This window comes from Trematomus bernacchii, unplaced genomic scaffold (assembly GCF_902827165.1).
Source record: "Trematomus bernacchii unplaced genomic scaffold, fTreBer1.1, whole genome shotgun sequence".
In the NCBI taxonomy this organism is placed as follows: Eukaryota; Metazoa; Chordata; class Actinopteri; order Perciformes; family Nototheniidae; genus Trematomus; species Trematomus bernacchii.
The window spans coordinates 8579240-8596025 of record NW_022987698.1 but is presented as its reverse complement, the minus strand read 5'-3'; the positions used below and the strand labels follow the sequence as shown (position 1 = coordinate 8596025).

At 40.5% G+C, this 16786-nt stretch overlaps 1 protein-coding gene across 1 annotated transcript in view; it reads left to right on the top strand.

Moving 5' to 3' along the window:
- necab3 (N-terminal EF-hand calcium binding protein 3) overlaps positions 1-16474 on the top strand; it is a 39429-nt gene extending 22955 nt beyond the window's left edge. Inside the window, exons 8-13 of the mRNA XM_034138587.1 lie at positions 465-544; positions 6753-6806; positions 10196-10308; positions 11486-11563; positions 12261-12352; positions 15470-16474. Of these exons, the coding sequence (XP_033994478.1) occupies positions 465-544; positions 6753-6806; positions 10196-10308; positions 11486-11563; positions 12261-12352; positions 15470-15498 (446 nt within the window). The 3' untranslated portion in view covers positions 15499-16474. The remainder of the gene's footprint in view (positions 1-464; positions 545-6752; positions 6807-10195; positions 10309-11485; positions 11564-12260; positions 12353-15469) is intronic.
- Positions 16475-16786: the final 312 nt, after the last annotated feature.

The following is a 16786-nucleotide window of genomic DNA, read 5'->3' as shown; positions in this document are numbered from 1 at the left end:
AAACAGTGTACATTTGTATCATGAATAAATCACTGTTTCTTTTAAAACGCCAATTCGAAATGAGATGACGTTTTTTTCCTAAAGACAATTCTTTAATGTTAAGCTTAATTTCTTCTTCTTACTTGTGTTGATAGACAGATCTTGATATTGACAGATCAGATATTGAGCCTGAAGGGAAACAAGAGTGAACCCTGACTGTCAAATAACAAATTATTATACATACAGTATATATATATTCTTTCACAATATATTTTGTTCTGAATTCCTAAGGCTTTTGATTTCTCTATATGAGAGTTGATATGTGTAAGATACATTTCTACAAGTTAGTATTGCTCTCTCTTCTCTGCCCTTGTCAGCTGATGTCCATCTGTTTGGAAATGGCTGGTCTCTTGACATCAATGGAATATTAACACATTTACATTGCTGTTGGTCATTCTGATGATTTAATACTGTTTTGTCTCCAGGTGTGTGCATGGAAGATGGAGAGAACTGGTGCTCTCAAGTCAACAGGCTGCAGCTGCTGCTGGATAAGCTGGAGTGTCAGGTGGGAAACTCTTTTTTTCTAAATCATTTATTTGGAAGAAGGATACAAATTAAATCTGACAGGTTAGGCAAATATGATCATTAATATTTCCCTCTCAGATTAAATTAATACAGAACTTTCTCAGGAACACAAAAAAGATGTAGCAGCCATGAACATTTTGTGGAACTGATGAGCAATGTATTATATAATAACAAAACAATGACAAACAATTGGTTCTCAGGAGTTGCATGAGGCCAGCCAGCTTCTTTGTTCATGGGGGAAAGGATTTGCCACAGGTGATCTGGCTGCCTTTATAGATGAGCTAGCTCCGCCCCTCCAGGGGGGAGCAGCCAGGTAGAGGGAGGTGGGAGGGGGAGAGGGATTTTCCACAGGCTATGTGTTCATAGCAAGTTCATAGCCATGCCAGTTAATTGAAAAATGTATAAGACAATTTTGCAGTATAAATTATGCAGAGAATATGCAAGTAAATAGTAATGCATTAGCATTTTGAACATTGTTGGGCACATATTTATTAATGTATTGACTACACAGCTACAAACACATGGATGGACACATGGGTTTCACTTCAATGGTTCAATGTGAAAAGGTGTCAGCTTAGTGCTTGAATGCTTTCAGCTGTGATAGAAACGACAGCCTCTTTGCACAGGCCTTTTTATGTATTTTCAGTTGTTTAGATACATCAACTAGATCCAATATTGTACATCCCTACTCAACTTTGCACTGCCAGCATAATTCATATTGGTTTGTAGCGAACAAAAGAGCAGGGTGCATTTACAACATGTAAAAACCCCGTATTTCTCATTCCATTCTTGCTACCAGGTCTCAAATCCTCTATCACACTCTCCTGCAACCTCTTCTGCTCAAGGTTCAAGGTTCAAGGTTCTTTATTGTCAATCTGACATAGTTACAGAGTAATTATGTAGTTGAAAATCTTATGTCACAGGCTTCTCCAACAATGCAACATAATAACATAATAACAATAAGAGCAAGAGCAATACAAAAAGAATAATAGTTATAAAATAAAATAAAGTTATGATGTGGAATAGTGCAATAGAGTCTATATACAAGTTATTGGAATGATATATATATATATTAGGTATTAGATACATACTACTGAGTAGCAGATGAATGTTTGAAGTTGTTTCAACAGTTCAATTTTTTAACAGTCTCACTGCCCGCGGGAAGAAACTGTCTCCGAATCTTCTTGTCCTTGCCAGGATGCTGCGGTAACGTCTGCCAGACGGCAACAGAAAGAACAGTTTGTGGCTGGGGTGATGGGGGTCTTTGATAATCCGTAGTGATTTCTTCCTGAGCTGCTGGGAGTAAAGGTCCTCCATGGATGGCAGCTCCGTCCTGGTGATGTGCTGTGCAGTTTTCACTACCCTCTGTAAAGCCTTACGATCGAGGTCGGTGCAGCTGCCGTACCAGGCCGTCATGCTGCCAGTCAGGATACTCTCTATGGTGCACCTGTAGAAGTTGCAGAGTATCCTGGAATCCATTTTGAACCTCCTCAACCTGCGGAGGAAGAAGAGCCGCTGTCGAGCTTTCTTGGTGATGGTGGTGGTGTGAAGAGACCATGTCAGGTCCTCAGTGATGTGGACCCCAAGGAACCTGAAGCTTTTGACTCTCTCCACCGTAGTCCCATTGATGGCGATGGGGGCGTGTCCCTCTCCCTGCTGCTTCCTGTAATCCACAATCAGCTCCATTGTTTTGCTGATGTTGAGATGGAGGTTGTTATCCTGGCACCAAGATGTCAGGTGTTCGACCTCCTCTCTGTACGCCGTCTCGTCATCGTCTGTGATCTGGCCGATGACGGTCGTGTCATCAGCAAACTTCACGATGGTGTTGGAGCTGTGTGTGGCCACGCAGTCGTGGGTGAACAGGGAGTAGAGGAGAGGGCTGAGCACGCAGCCTTGAGGGGCACCGGTGTTGAGGATCAGGGTGGAGGATGTGATGTTTCCCACCCGCACTGCCTGGGGTCTGCCCGTCAGGAAGTTCAGGATCCAGTCACAGAGGGCGCTGTTGAGCCCGAGGTCTCTGAGCTTGATGGCCAGCTTGGAGGGCACAATGGTATTGAATGCTGAACTGTAGTCAATGAACAGCATTCTCACATATGTGTTCCTGTTCTTCGGGTCCAGGTGTGAGAGGGCAGTGTGGAGGGTGAGGGCTATGGCGTCGTCTGTGGACCTGTTTGCTCTGTAGGCAAACTGCAGGGGGTCCAGAGATTCAGGGAGGGAGGAGGTGATGAATGATTTGACTAACCGCTCAAAGCACTTCATTACGGTGGAGGTGAGTGCTACTGGGCGGTAGTTGTTGGGGCAGGTGATGATTGTCTTTTTCGGGACAGGAACGATAGTGGAATGTTTGAAGCATGTGGGGACTACAGACTGCAGCAGGGACCTGTTGAAGTTGTCTGTGAACACCTCTGCCAGCTGAACTGCACACACCCTGAGAACACGGCCAGGGATGCCATCAGGTCCAGGAGCCTTGTGTGGGTTAACCCTTTTAAAGGATTTACACACATCTGCCCTATTTAAAACAAAAGGGCAGTGTAGCTCCTGGTCCCTCTGTACCTCCACAGCCTGGCTGCTCTCAAAGCGTGCAAAAAAACTGTTTAGCTCATCTGGGAGAGATGCGCACGCAGACACTCCCGCAGCACCCCCCGCTGCTCCTTTGTAGTCAGTCATTGTCCTTAGTCCCGCCCACATATTCCTAGTGTTAGTGGCTGCGGGGGGACATACACTGCTGTTATCACAACAGATGTGAATTCCCTCGGCAGATGGAAGGCCCGACATGAGATCATGAGGTGCTCTAGATGTGCGGAACAGTCCGATGAAATAATCTTCACATCTGAGCACCAGTTGTTGTTAGTCATTACACACACACCGCCTCCCTTACTTTTCCCCGAGTTTGCAGTCCGGTCCTGACGAAAAATAGAGAATCCATCAGGGACAATGGCGGAGTCCGGGATAGCGGGGTTGAGCCAAGTCTCAGTGAGAATTAACACGTTACAGTTCTTAATGTCCCGTTGAAAAGCAATCCGGCTTCTGAGTTCATCTAGCTTATTTTCAATGGATTGAACATTAGCCAGAAGAATACTCGGAAGAGGGGGCCGATTCTCTCGTTTTCTCAGTCTGACCAGCAGCCCGGCCCGGCACCCGCGTTTTGTTTTCTTCTTGCGTCTCTCAGGTAGAACAGCAACAGGTAGCCATGGCGAATCTCCATTGTCTGTCGGAGGGTTATTTTTGTCCACGAAGTTTCGCAATTGAAGAAGTTCCTCTCTGCTATATTGTATGGCAGAGTAGGTGCGGTCGGCTAGCATGTTGCAAACCATGTTAAAAGTAAAACGGCAAAAGTAAAATAAATATGTACAAAATACGAAAATGGGCAAAGTTGGAGAGGAGCACAAAGACGATGCGGCCATCTTCACCGGCGCATCTTTCTATCTCTCACAAAGCATTGTTTCTCTCATTTCTCTCTGTCTGTTCTGTTCTTTATTAACTCCCGTTATTCCCATCTTTTGATGTTCATTCTTCCTCCCCTTTGAATCTCTCACAAAACATTGTTTCTCTCTCCAGCCCTGGCTTCTGCCAACCAACAGAGACTCAGAGTGCAATTTCAAAGCAATTCATAATCTGCAGGATGTGCGGGGTTTAATATCCATCCCCACACTTCAACGTCACCACCATCACACACACCTTCTGTCCATCTCGCTTCCTTCTCTTCTCTCTAAAATGCAACAGAATTCGTTGTTTTGCCTTAAAGGTTATGTGCGTACAAACATAGATACACAAGAATATAACCTTCAGGATGCAAAACTCATTCTGTTTTATTATATTCCCTGTATTTCATTTTTCATTAAATCATACTTTTGAAGACTGGTCATGTGGATAGCCTAAGGATGTTTTAAATAAATAAATCATGTGTGGTGAATAATATTTTTTCCTCTTGTTTTTCTTATAAAGTGCATCTTTTAATCTCCTTTCTTTAGTGTGGCTCTGGCTGACATTATGCCATCATTCCATTACCCTTCTTTTATGTATAGCTATAAGAAATACAATGGCATTATTGAATGAATGGATATAACCTTTATAGCCCCTTAGGGAATCTGTCTTGCACAACGGCCTTTGAAAAATGTCAAATCACACGCATTAACTCATCAGATATTATATAAAAGAGCAAGAGAAAAATGTAATAGGTTCTTTCGTGGCCCATGTTTCATCCTTCAATTAAGTTTCATTAAAATCAGGCCAGTACTTTTTCTGCAATCCCGCTGACATAACAGAAAACATAGCCTCCTTGTTTCAGGTAATTATTCAATGCAATAGAAGTGAAATATGCTTAAATTAAACTTGTAGTCGTTACCAAATAGTTGTCAGAACAACATGTTAATCTAAACGACAAACAACTATTTCCTTTGATAAGATATTGTAATGAATTGTAATGAGTAATGTAACTTAAAGTGGACCTATCATGCTATATTTGAATAATATAGTGTAGGACCATACCTATATAAGGCATATTTATACTTTTTTTTTTTCAAAATACCAAACAGATCATGCATTTTAGCCATGCCTCATTTTGCTCAATTTGCACATTTCTAGCTCTGGGCAGATTATGTGAGAACAGCACCATCTACTGGCCTGGCATATGTACTACAGCGTCTCCAGCGCTTTCGAACGGCAATGGCCGTGGCTGTCTCCTCCTGATTGGTGGAGTTGGCCCAATAGCCGTAGCGCCACTGTCCTGACGTCAGGACAGTGTTCAAATCTGGATCAGTTTTTATCAGATCCGTTGCAGCCCCTTTTTTAGAGATTTGGGTATGGAGGAAAATAGAGAGGGTTGTGTTTTCTGACACTTGGTGAGTTCCCTGGAACACCGGGGACACATATTCATGTATACAAGACGTACAAAAGTGCATTTTGCATGATAGGTCCCCTTTAAGCAGAGAATACATGCACCTTCCGTCTGTGTGTGTGTGTGTGTGTGTGTGTGTGTGTGTGTGTGTGTGTGTGTGTGTGTGTGTGTGTGTGTGTGTGTGTGTGTGTGTGTGTGTGTGTGTGTGTGTGTGTGTGTGTGTGTGTGTGTGTGTGTGTGTGTGTGTGTGTGTGTGTGTGTGTGTGAAACCAAGTTCCTCCGTGCTTTGTTAACGTCGCTGGTCCAGCCTTGCCTGCATGTGAGTCCCTGGCCCAATTTCAATGTCCACACTGACAGACTCGCAGACTTTGAGGCGGGTTCCTGTCAGTCTGTAAATGTGTAGGGCTGTGTCAAATCGTCAATTGCCTGAGGGCTCTCTCACAGACATTTTGAGCCCTTATTGTAGCTCTGCAGATTTTGCCTGAGGGAATTACTCACAATCAATAGATTTGACATCATAATACAGGGGGAGCCTGGAGGCATTAACAAAAATGGTACACAAAGAGGACTGCACGTGGGTGTTCTGCTTTGTATATTAAATGAACAAACAAACTAATTGGGTTTGTTATAAGATGGCACATACTGTAAAGAGAGAAAAACAACCATAGGATTCATTACACATCTAATGTATTCATCATTTAATTTGCATTTGTCTGCTTAGTAAATTGATTATTTGACAATTTCCTTATGTCCATCTTGATCAAATCAGGCAGTCAAAGCATAACAAAGGAGTTTAAAACCTAAAATTGCCATTGTAAAGTTAAAAGGATAATACCACCACAGAGTGCTGTCCAATTTGTATTCATACCATGTTGAGTCCTTGAACCCTTGTGCACTCAAGCACTTACCAGGTGCAATAGTTTAGTTCCTCAGAGTTCAGAGCTGAAGGCCTCAGAGTCAATATTGGGATTTGGCTCTGTGTGCCCCTCTGGCTAGCCAATGGCTGATAACGTTTTCACGACCGATGGTGTTGTTGATAACGAAACTGCCACCCTCCAGTTACTCCTTTTGTTTACCACTGTTAGCTCTGTCTGCTCTCATGCTCTTGCACTGTTCATACTGTTAGCCTGGTTAGCTGTTAGCTGCCGGCTCAGCCATATTCATGTTGAGAGCCGTGTGGAGGCAATCCCTCAGTGCTCTGAACTCCATGGCAACCTTAAAATCAGATAGAATAAAATGTTTTATAAAAAAATATGCTTATACTCATGGCACCACTGACCTTTCTTTCCTGAATTGAACAGAGCCAAGAACTTCTCCTGCATCATTCATATGTAATACCTTCTTGTTTCAGGGTCCAAAGTTGGAGCCACTCAAAGAGGATACGCTGGCCAGCACATACAAATCTGTAAGTCCAAACTGATATAAGAATATCTCCTGGAATACTGACCGGAGTAAAGAAGCAGTGCCTAAATGTAGCAGGTATTATTGAGCAGATTTCATGGTCCAGTAGTATCATTTGTTGTCATGACAATCAGATTACAGATTTAATGGCCAGAGGGTTTTCATATATACAGTCTATGGTTTTCACACACAGGGAATTTGCCTTGGTGTTGGATAAAGTAAGAGAAAATAAAAGATAAAAGCAAGTACTGCCAAAAAAGCCTTATTAATAATTTATAAACTATATATTTGCTATAAAAAAGTAAAATATTTTCACATTATATCTGATTTAAAATGAAGAGCTGAATGTGCAGACATTCACAGTATAACCCTGAACAGTACATATCGAGATAAAGAATAACTTACTAAAGGCTCACACTCACAGGTATAATTAAATGTAAAAAGCCAGTCATTACAACACTAAATGTTAAGTTGACATTTCACAGGTTCATAAATGTTGCATAGCCACACACACACTGAAAACAGCGACTGTTGCTGATGGAGTTTTTTTTTTTGTCCCTATAAGCCACATTAACATTTAACAGACAGCATTTCATAGCAATCAAACACTTCTCTGTCTGAGTTATTATAAAGAACAACCCTATCTTTGTCTGAATGTATTTTTGATTGCAATGATTGTGCCTGACTGCAAATCAAGGAGAGTACAAACATAGAAAGAACTCACATAATAATGTTATGTTAATGATAATTTTGCTTTTTTTTAAAGCCATCATACTTGGCCCTTTCTCCTTTTTTCAACATAATCGGTGCATGTGTCTTTATAAATTACAAAGAGTGGAAAGACACTGTTGAGGCGATGCCACTTTGACACTGATATAAAAGTATAATTGTATTCAAAGCATATCCTCATATATAACCCCCCCTTAATTACATATTTAACATGTGGTTCTACCCCATTAACAGCCCGTATATAATCATTCTGATTGTGTACACCTCCAGTATTGACAGTATGTTCCAAAAAACTGACAGCATATAATTTTTAAACTATTTGCATCTGCATTTAGCAATTTATTAAAAAAGGGCATTTTATCATCCAGTTTGTTTACCTCCCCATTTTAAATCTCAAGCATCATGTCTGTTTTTTTCTCAAAAATAAATTATACCAACGTTTTATGTTTTTGGGCACATTTATACTCATTGCGTCTATTAAAATCAATATTTGACAAGCCTCAAAGCAAAAGGGCCGGTTTGTGTTCAACAGGCTCACCTTGAGAAACGAGAGAGTAAATACAATTTGGTCTGAGTGGACGCACACAGACTAAAGAAAATGTTGACTCATGATACACTTGAGTGGTGGAAATAGAGTGAAATCCCCCACAGAGAGGTGAGAGTGCCAGTAACCTATTGTTAGGTGTGACAGTTATACAACAGGAATAGTAAATTGATTGTCGGTTTTACGTTATTAAACTGGTTGAAAAGAAGGAAAATCATAGAAAAGGCATTGCTTTTTTGTCTCTGTCTTTTAAGATGTTATAGTAAGTATATAGTGCCCAATGCAAACAAATATTAAAAAGAAAAGAGTAGACTCTACTTGTTTCAAAAAGCTCCAGCAGATTTTAGTTTGATAAAGTTGGGAAAGATATGCCTACAAAGTTTCTGCCACCAAGCGATTGACCCTAACATAATTTATTTTGCTTCTCAGAACACTCGGAAAATCCACTTTTTACAAACAACATGTTTTGGTAGAAAGTTGCAAATCTCAAGAGATCTTTAGAGATTAGATTGATTTATCAAAACTTAACCTACATGGCACATACAACCAAAAAAAGTGCCTCCTTGTAATGAAGATAACTAACCTTTTTAGGGCAGATCCAAGTCTGTGGAAACAGTGCCAATAAAAGATAAGCCATAAGACGCGTTCTACTTCATACTGGTTGCAGGGGTGACTCACTCTTGTATGGAATTGTTGAGAAAAGAAGAAGAGAGGGCAGCAGGTTGATGCGAGGACGCTGAATCACTGCCAGTCGGGGAGATGTGGCTCGTTAGCTGGGCACATGAATCAATAAAGGAAGAAAGACTATTTCAAAGCACTTTATTTTTTTATTCTGTCAGGAGGTCTGTGGATTGATATGGAAAGCAGGTGTTTTATGACACATTTTCATGGTACATTTAGATGATAAGTTAGGTTTGCTGGTAAACTTCAAGAAACAGTGTGAAAAAAACGACTTACTGACTTACTTAAGTTCAAAAACTGATCTGACAACACTGATCAGGGGTGATGGCTGTCACTACCCGATCTGTCCCCCTGCCCGATCTGTACTGCGCATGTGCGAGATGGTCCGCCATATTGGACAACTACATACGGCAACTCTACTAGGACACTTGACACAGTGGCTTTTGGCAAAGCAGAAAAAGAACCGAGAGAGATTATTGTTATTGCAACGTGACTTCTCTATTATTTAACAACTCTTTTTATTGGGTTCTTTTATTTGGGGTTAAGTACATTGTCAGAATAAGTGAGACATGGATTTAACTTCTGTTAGACAGCTATCATACTGAATAAATATTTACTGTGAATGTATGCAAAAATGTATGGCATATAGCTGTCTAACAGAAGTTAAATCCATGTCTCACTTATTCTGACAATGTATTTAACCCCAAATAAAAGAACCCAATAAAAAGAGGTGTTAAATAATAGAGAAGTCACGTTGTAATAACAATAACTCATCTCTCTCGGTTCTTTTTCTGCTTTGCCAAAAGCCACTGTGTCAAGTGTCCTAGTAGAGTTGCCGTATGTAGTTGTCAAATATGGCGGACCATCTCGCACATGCGCAGTACATATCGGGCAGGGGGACAGATCGGGTAGTGACAATGGCAACGCATTTAATATAGTGCAAGTATCCTCAGCCATCTGTTAGGCAACCGTTACGTTTTTCATAGCGTTGAGAAGTCCTTGAATGTACCTACTTTAAGTTAGTGATTATGTTTTACTCACACAGATACATTGACTAACAACTAACTTTTAAATGAGAGCAATACCAAGTGATGTAATGTTTAGTTATTTATATCTCATCTGCTGTTAATTTGAGTGAGATACAGTATTTACCCTTAGGAAAGTGTAATCAGTTTCTTATCAAATGATTCAAAAGTATCCATCTTGACATTATATCAACACGCCTTGACCTCAGGGGGTAATGTGAGCCTACTGTCACACACACACACACACACACACACACACACACACACACACACACACACACACACACACACACACACACACACACACACACACACACACACACACACACACACACACAGAAACATGTTCTTCTTGACAGCCGATGCGTCATCTCATCATTTCCCCATCTCTCTATCCTGTCTCGTTTCCAACAGAACATCCTGCTTGTTCAGAGGCAAATGTCGGTGCCAGATGAAGAGCTTGACAGCTTCCGGAAAGTTCTGAATAGCTACATGGAGGCCACCGCAGCCCACTCTGACAACCTGCAGTGAGTGCTTGTTTTCAGACAAGGCAATATATATTTTACAAATTGTGCCAGGCTCTGCTGCTGAGGTAGCCTTTAGAAGATTGAGGAAATGTTGAATCAGGGGTTGGACTTGACAACTGTGAGTACACTGAGGAAAATGGATTGAAAGCTGCTGTTACTGAAACGTTTCCATTAGCATTGTATCATTTAGGCCTAGGCTCCACGGGAACAAAAACGGCAAAACGCATCGGAGTAACGCAAACGCAACCGCAAAAAACCTTCCGCCCACACGCAATATACACCGGATTGTGTCAAGCTCCACGAGACGGCTCCGTTTACATCCAACCGCTGGAAAAGCTGCAGTACATATGCCGAGCCTGTAGGTGGCGCTGTAACTTCCTCCACAAAAGCAGCAACTTCCTCCACAAAAGCAGCAAAGAAGAATGGTTGTCATGGCTGCACTTCTGTTTATTCTCCGCGGTGGGGGCCGAGGGATCCGGGCAGAGTTTTTCGCCGGTCAACGTGTGTTAAAGTTTAAATCTTCCGGACAAAATTATAAAAGTGCCGGTCAAAGGTCTTCTTTGTTATTTATTGAGCTTTAAAACAAATGAATAACGACAATATAATGATATATGATAATAAAATACACAGAGCCTGTCTCTTTTTCCTCTCTTCTCACAGCGTCAGTGTCTGTCTCATGCAGCAGCTGATCCAGTAATGATGACTCGACAGTAAAAATAAACATATTTATAACTAGTTTAGGTAGTTTGAGAGGTAATTAAAATAGCTAAGGGTGATGATCTGACTTGAAGTGTGTGTTTTGCTCCCGCTGCATCACAGCGGGAGGAGCTGCGTGTCTCCGTCCTGTCAGATTAGACTTCACTCGCGTTTATGCTCCTTGACTATAATAGCAGCTTTTGGCAGACCCCAGACTGTGAGCAGCTTGATAAAAGATTAATGAAATTGTTTTAATAACCACTTAATATGTTCCCACTGTCACTAACCTAATTACGGAAATAGAGCTAATTTTCTCTTTAATGCCGTCTGCTGTGTTGCAAAAAGCTTTGCCCCTTGCCTTGTTCTGACTTACTGATACCTCCTGAAGGTTCAAACACTTTATGTTTTGCTGAGTGTAAACTCTTTTTCTCTTTGTGTTTCCCCCTCCCCCGCTCTACTTTCTTCTCCATCCTGCTGTCAGCGTGTCCGTTCAGAAGCTCCCGGGAAAGCTGTGTTACATAATGTATGAGTTCTGGCAGGACCGTATCTCCTGGATGAGGTCAGTATGGTGTGTGTGTGTGTGTGTGTGCGTGTGTGTGTGTGTGTGTGTGTGTGTGTGTGTGTGTGTGTGTGTGTGTGTGTGTGTGTGTGTGTGTGTGTGTCAGATATTGACAGACTGTTTGGCTCTCTTACCTTTTGGTATGGGAATGTTCCCCACCAGTGAAGTTGAGCAGATGGCCCATCTCTCAGTTACACACACACACACACACACACACACACACACACACACACACACACACACACACACACACACACACACACACACACACACACACACACACACACACACACACACAATCTCGTTGAAACACACATACAACATTAACATTTGGTGTAAATACTTGTCTTTATTATCCTTATATATTTTTGACCTACTATTGCAACTTATTTTCTTAGATTGTTTCTGTTTGTACCATCAGACACTAAAGAACAAATTGCTTATGTGTAAACAAACCTGGCAATAAACTTGATTCTGATTCTGATAAATACACATAGAAATCGTTTCAATGCCACTTTTTTTTTATCCAATGTCAACGTAAAATAAAATAAAACAAGGTCTAAGAAATGTGGCATTTGAAATCTGATCAAAAGTCTAATTGTGCTCTATACTGACAAACTCTCTATTATAACACTTCATTTTGCTAAAGGTGATTCTTTTCATCCCTATTTTGCTTCTTGATTGTCTAACTCTATAGCTACCTGCAGTCCAACAGCAGTAAAGATTTCCAGCGCTGCGTCATTGACATGTTGGAGGAGGCTGAAGCAGTTTCCACCATGTTGCTCCCAGGTGTGTATATCTGCTTCCATGTGTGTCAATATCCAACACTAAATGTCATCATTCACAATATTTTAGAAAGCAAGTGTTGCAACCTCTGATTAGTGTTAAATCAACCCAAATTATTTATATATTCTGATTTTGGTGAGATCTAGTTATATTATGCCCTAAATGTTACATATCATTTCACTTGATTCATTCTTGTTTTAAGTTCCTTAGCTTCTACATGTGTAAATATCTGCTGATATTTGTTTTAAGCAATGAGGACAAATATCCTGACTTCATGAGTTTGTCATTGTTGTGTTCATATATGACCCGTACAGTTTTGGCCCAGTTATGACACCCAGTTATTACCCAAACTCCTCGGGTGTTGAGAGATGGCAGAGTTACCTGCTCAGCGGCCTCTGTGACCTGTCATTTCTCTGCAGTCTGAGAGTCGGTTCTGATCATACTGTGCCGGGTCTCAAACAGAGCCTTGCTGCTCCACAGTGTCAACAGCAATTCCACGTCTTTCTGAAAAAGTCAGGGGATCTGCTCAGTGCTCACATTCACTTCACAATGCATGGCTTTGAAAATCGTTGGTCTTTCGCCAAAGCTGCAACAAGTTTTTATCTGCTCTATCTGCAACCAATCATCCAGTGTAACATAATTATATGTTGATGTCAAAATGTAATGTCGTACTGTTTGTACTGGTAGTGTACAATCATTGAAAGTACTTAAAAGGGATGTACTAACAGGAAATGGTTACATTCAAACATTTAATACTGTTGCTGTTGTTGTTGTTGTTGTGTTTGCCATCTAAAGCTGTTTAAACTCAAAACTGTTATTAAGTGGACACGGAATATAACATTGACCTAATAGCCTTTTTCAAATTGGTTTATTTAATTTGTTTCGTGCATTAGTACATTAGGTTTGGACGTGTTATGATACGTTAAGATGTACTAAAACCTCCCATCTGTGAATATCGGGGGAGCGGCCAGAAGTTCTGGGCCTCACGACAATAAATCACCTTGAGAATTTGGTTATTTAGCCTAAAGGTAGAAAATGTTTTTAAATCAAGCATTTACTGGGAGAACAGCGGATGTTTTTGCGATATTCTCGCCAAACAGTACTCTGTTTTCACTGCCCGTTGAAAGGTTCTGATGTTTGCCGTCATGGCACGGATAAGATGTGTAGGGTCAAGGTGTTTACAGCGCAAAAACATAGATTATCAAATATCTTTTTGCCTTATTTTGGACACATTTGCTTGTTGAAAATAAGATCTAAGGTGCAGCACTATGTTTGGCATTGTGACTCCCATCTGACGTACATATCTTAATTTTCCATCATCAACACTTCAACACACGGCACGAATCACTCACACTCCACCATGACTCCTCTCTCTCTTAATGACAACTGATTAGTCGATCGCATGCTTCTTAATGTGCTTCAGAAAGCAATAAGGTTCATTATTATATCGCCATTGCTGATGGTGATTTGGCTGTGTGGGCTGCACGAGTCGCCCTCGTTGCTAAGTTACCAAATGGGGTTGTTTACCTCCACATCTGTGACTATGCATGCTGACAAACATGATGACTTGACATTTGTGGCGGAAACACAAAAGATGCTACATATAGGTTACTTTTACAGGTAGTAAAAAGATCATCTGATGTTGGAAAATGTAAATATAAATGATATAATATACTTTTACGTTATGAAAGTTTATATGTTTCATACGTTTATGGACAACTCTGGGAGAGATTGTACTAATAGCTGCTTGTTAAAGGAAAATGTGTGTGTTTATTTTGAGCTGTGTTATTTTAAAAGACAGACATCATTAGTGAGTTACTGGCCAGTTTGGCTGCTGAGGAACAAGTGATGCCACGATGCACTGATTGGGAGAAAGAGGGAGGAATGTTTAGGAGGCGCACGTCAGAAGCACAGGAAGGAGTCGACTCTGGAACCAATGATAGAAAAATAAATAAAACACAACGTTCTGCTGCAGCGGCTATTATTATCTGTCAGAGCCGGTCACTCGACACTCATTCCTTCATGTGTATCTTCCAGGAGAAGCTTTGCACTAAAGCCCAGGGTCTGAAGAACTCGGTTGTTCTGTCAAACATTGTTTCACTACTGAATCTGTGCAAAGCTTATGAGAGTGCCACTGTTTGACTAAAAAAGGATATGTTTTATATGTAAAATAATTTAATGTGTCAAACATGCAACATGCAACAATGGGAATCCTTTGAGGAATCTGGTTTAAAGGACTATGTACACTTTTTAGGATAACGCCCAATAGTTTGTTTTTGTTTAGTTTTTAATTTAATTTTATTTAAAGGTGGGGTAGGTAAGTTTGAGAAACCGGCTCGAGATTGCTAGAATTTGAAAATACACAACCAGAGAAAATCTGCCACTTCCTTACAGAGCCCCTCCTCCAACACACACGAACGCGCACATGACCAATGAGGGCACGAGATCAGTTTGTGCACAGATGGAAGGCTGACAGGCAGGTAGGCCATCCAGTTATTTTAGCCGGGCCGGCTCAGATGATTGGTCGTGCTTTTTACAGTACTACGGCTTCCACAGATGACATTTTTTTATGTATTTTTTGTCAAAGCACTTAAGATATTCATTGCTATCGGGATGTTAAGAGCATTCCATGGAATATATAACAAGTGTATCTCGAGCCGGTTTCTCAAACTTACCTACCCCACCTTTAATGTCTTTCTTTATTATATATTTCTTCTTTCTTTTCCAAATTATGTCCTGTCTTTGCCTCTGTTTTTTACATGTTGTATGTAAGTTTGTGATAGGTATGTTGTGTCTTGTAACTATGTTGTATTAAAAGAATGACAAATTAATTACATTTTTAAAAAGTAAAATAATTAGCTTTGTATCTTCCCTGTGACGCTGAACTACATGTTGCCGCAATTAATTGGTTAAATTGCCGCCATTGCCACATGACATAAATCTTTTTCACATATATTATCTATAAAAAAAGTTTCGATGATAAATAATAAAACGTAGAGCTTGACTAAATGTTATTCAGATGAATGACTACTGAATAAATCCTGACATGTGTCCTTGGAGTCACACATTGAGTCATACAGTGTGTAGTGACCTTAACTCTCTTTGTGTATGTTTCCTCAGCTTCCTGGTGGATAATGACTAACAACTAGAAACTGGATCCAGAATGTCACATCTCCTGCCTACACTGTCACACGGACGAAGACACACTGGTGCATAAACACAGCCACCCACACACACACATACAAAAACACTCACACACACACACAGAAGAATTCAATAGGCATCCATGTGTTTGAAAGCAACAGGAGACGGAGACATTGGGCGTCATACAGTATTCTCCAGCAGCATCTTTGATGTTCCTCTGTCTGCCACTGCTCATTATTGTGCCGCTTATATCAACGCCGCCTATAGCCAATAGACTTGAAAGTGACTGATTCTCTGCAATGCAAAATCCTTTTATTCTCACAACCCTGTCTCCCTCTCTGCCGTGTCGCTTTTGCAATGTTTGTCTTGTATTATGCAAGTGGAGAACAACCAAAAAAGGCGCTAGTGTAGGCTACTAGAATCCAATTGAAATGGAAATGACCATGCCAGTAGTGTTATTGTGCTTTTGATGAGTTGTTTACTGTTGAATACAATTAAGTAGGAAGAAAAGGCAGAGAGGATGCGGGCCGAAGGGTTCCTGCAGCCTGAACATGCATGCTGATGATTGTGGCAAAAAGCTTTCAGTAATAGTTCCTTTAAATCTTGGCTGTATATGCTGTATGATACTGTAGCACCCTTTGTTTAGCTATTCTAAAAAGCTATCCCTTCCCTGACGTCGATCTATTGCTAGATACACTATTGCTCAGTTAGTAGTATCTCCTCTGAGATGCAGTCTTTGTTTCAAATGTAAAAATATCTCTAAATGTGGGGAAGTAAGACTTTGTGTGCATTTTCCCTGGATCCTTAAGTTATTAAGAGACATGTATTAAATGTATTATATGTTGATTTCAAACATGGTTGAGATAATTGCATCTGTACATATGGAACCTGCTTATATTAATATTTCTGTTGTGTTATAATTTAGTAATGTACCCCACCTTGTAAACAAATGGAAAAGCAACGTTAATAAAATCATTATAGCAACTTATTGTTTTGACAAGTGAACATTCCTCTAAATCTTATTTTCTGAGAGATACGTGCTTTGCCACTTTTAATTGAATTGGATTTGAATGTCAAATGTCTCCCTTTCCGAGATTCCTTCCTAAAGAAACAAATTAAACTTCATTAATAACGTTTGATGATTCCAAACGTTCTGAAGAAGCTGAAGTGCTTTGGCGGGTTTGATTTGGTGATAATTCTCTAAGGGTACAACACAAGCAACTGCTTTCACATTACACATGTGTGTTTGATTCAATTCATACAACAATGTGCATTAATGCTGCTTAAAGGGAA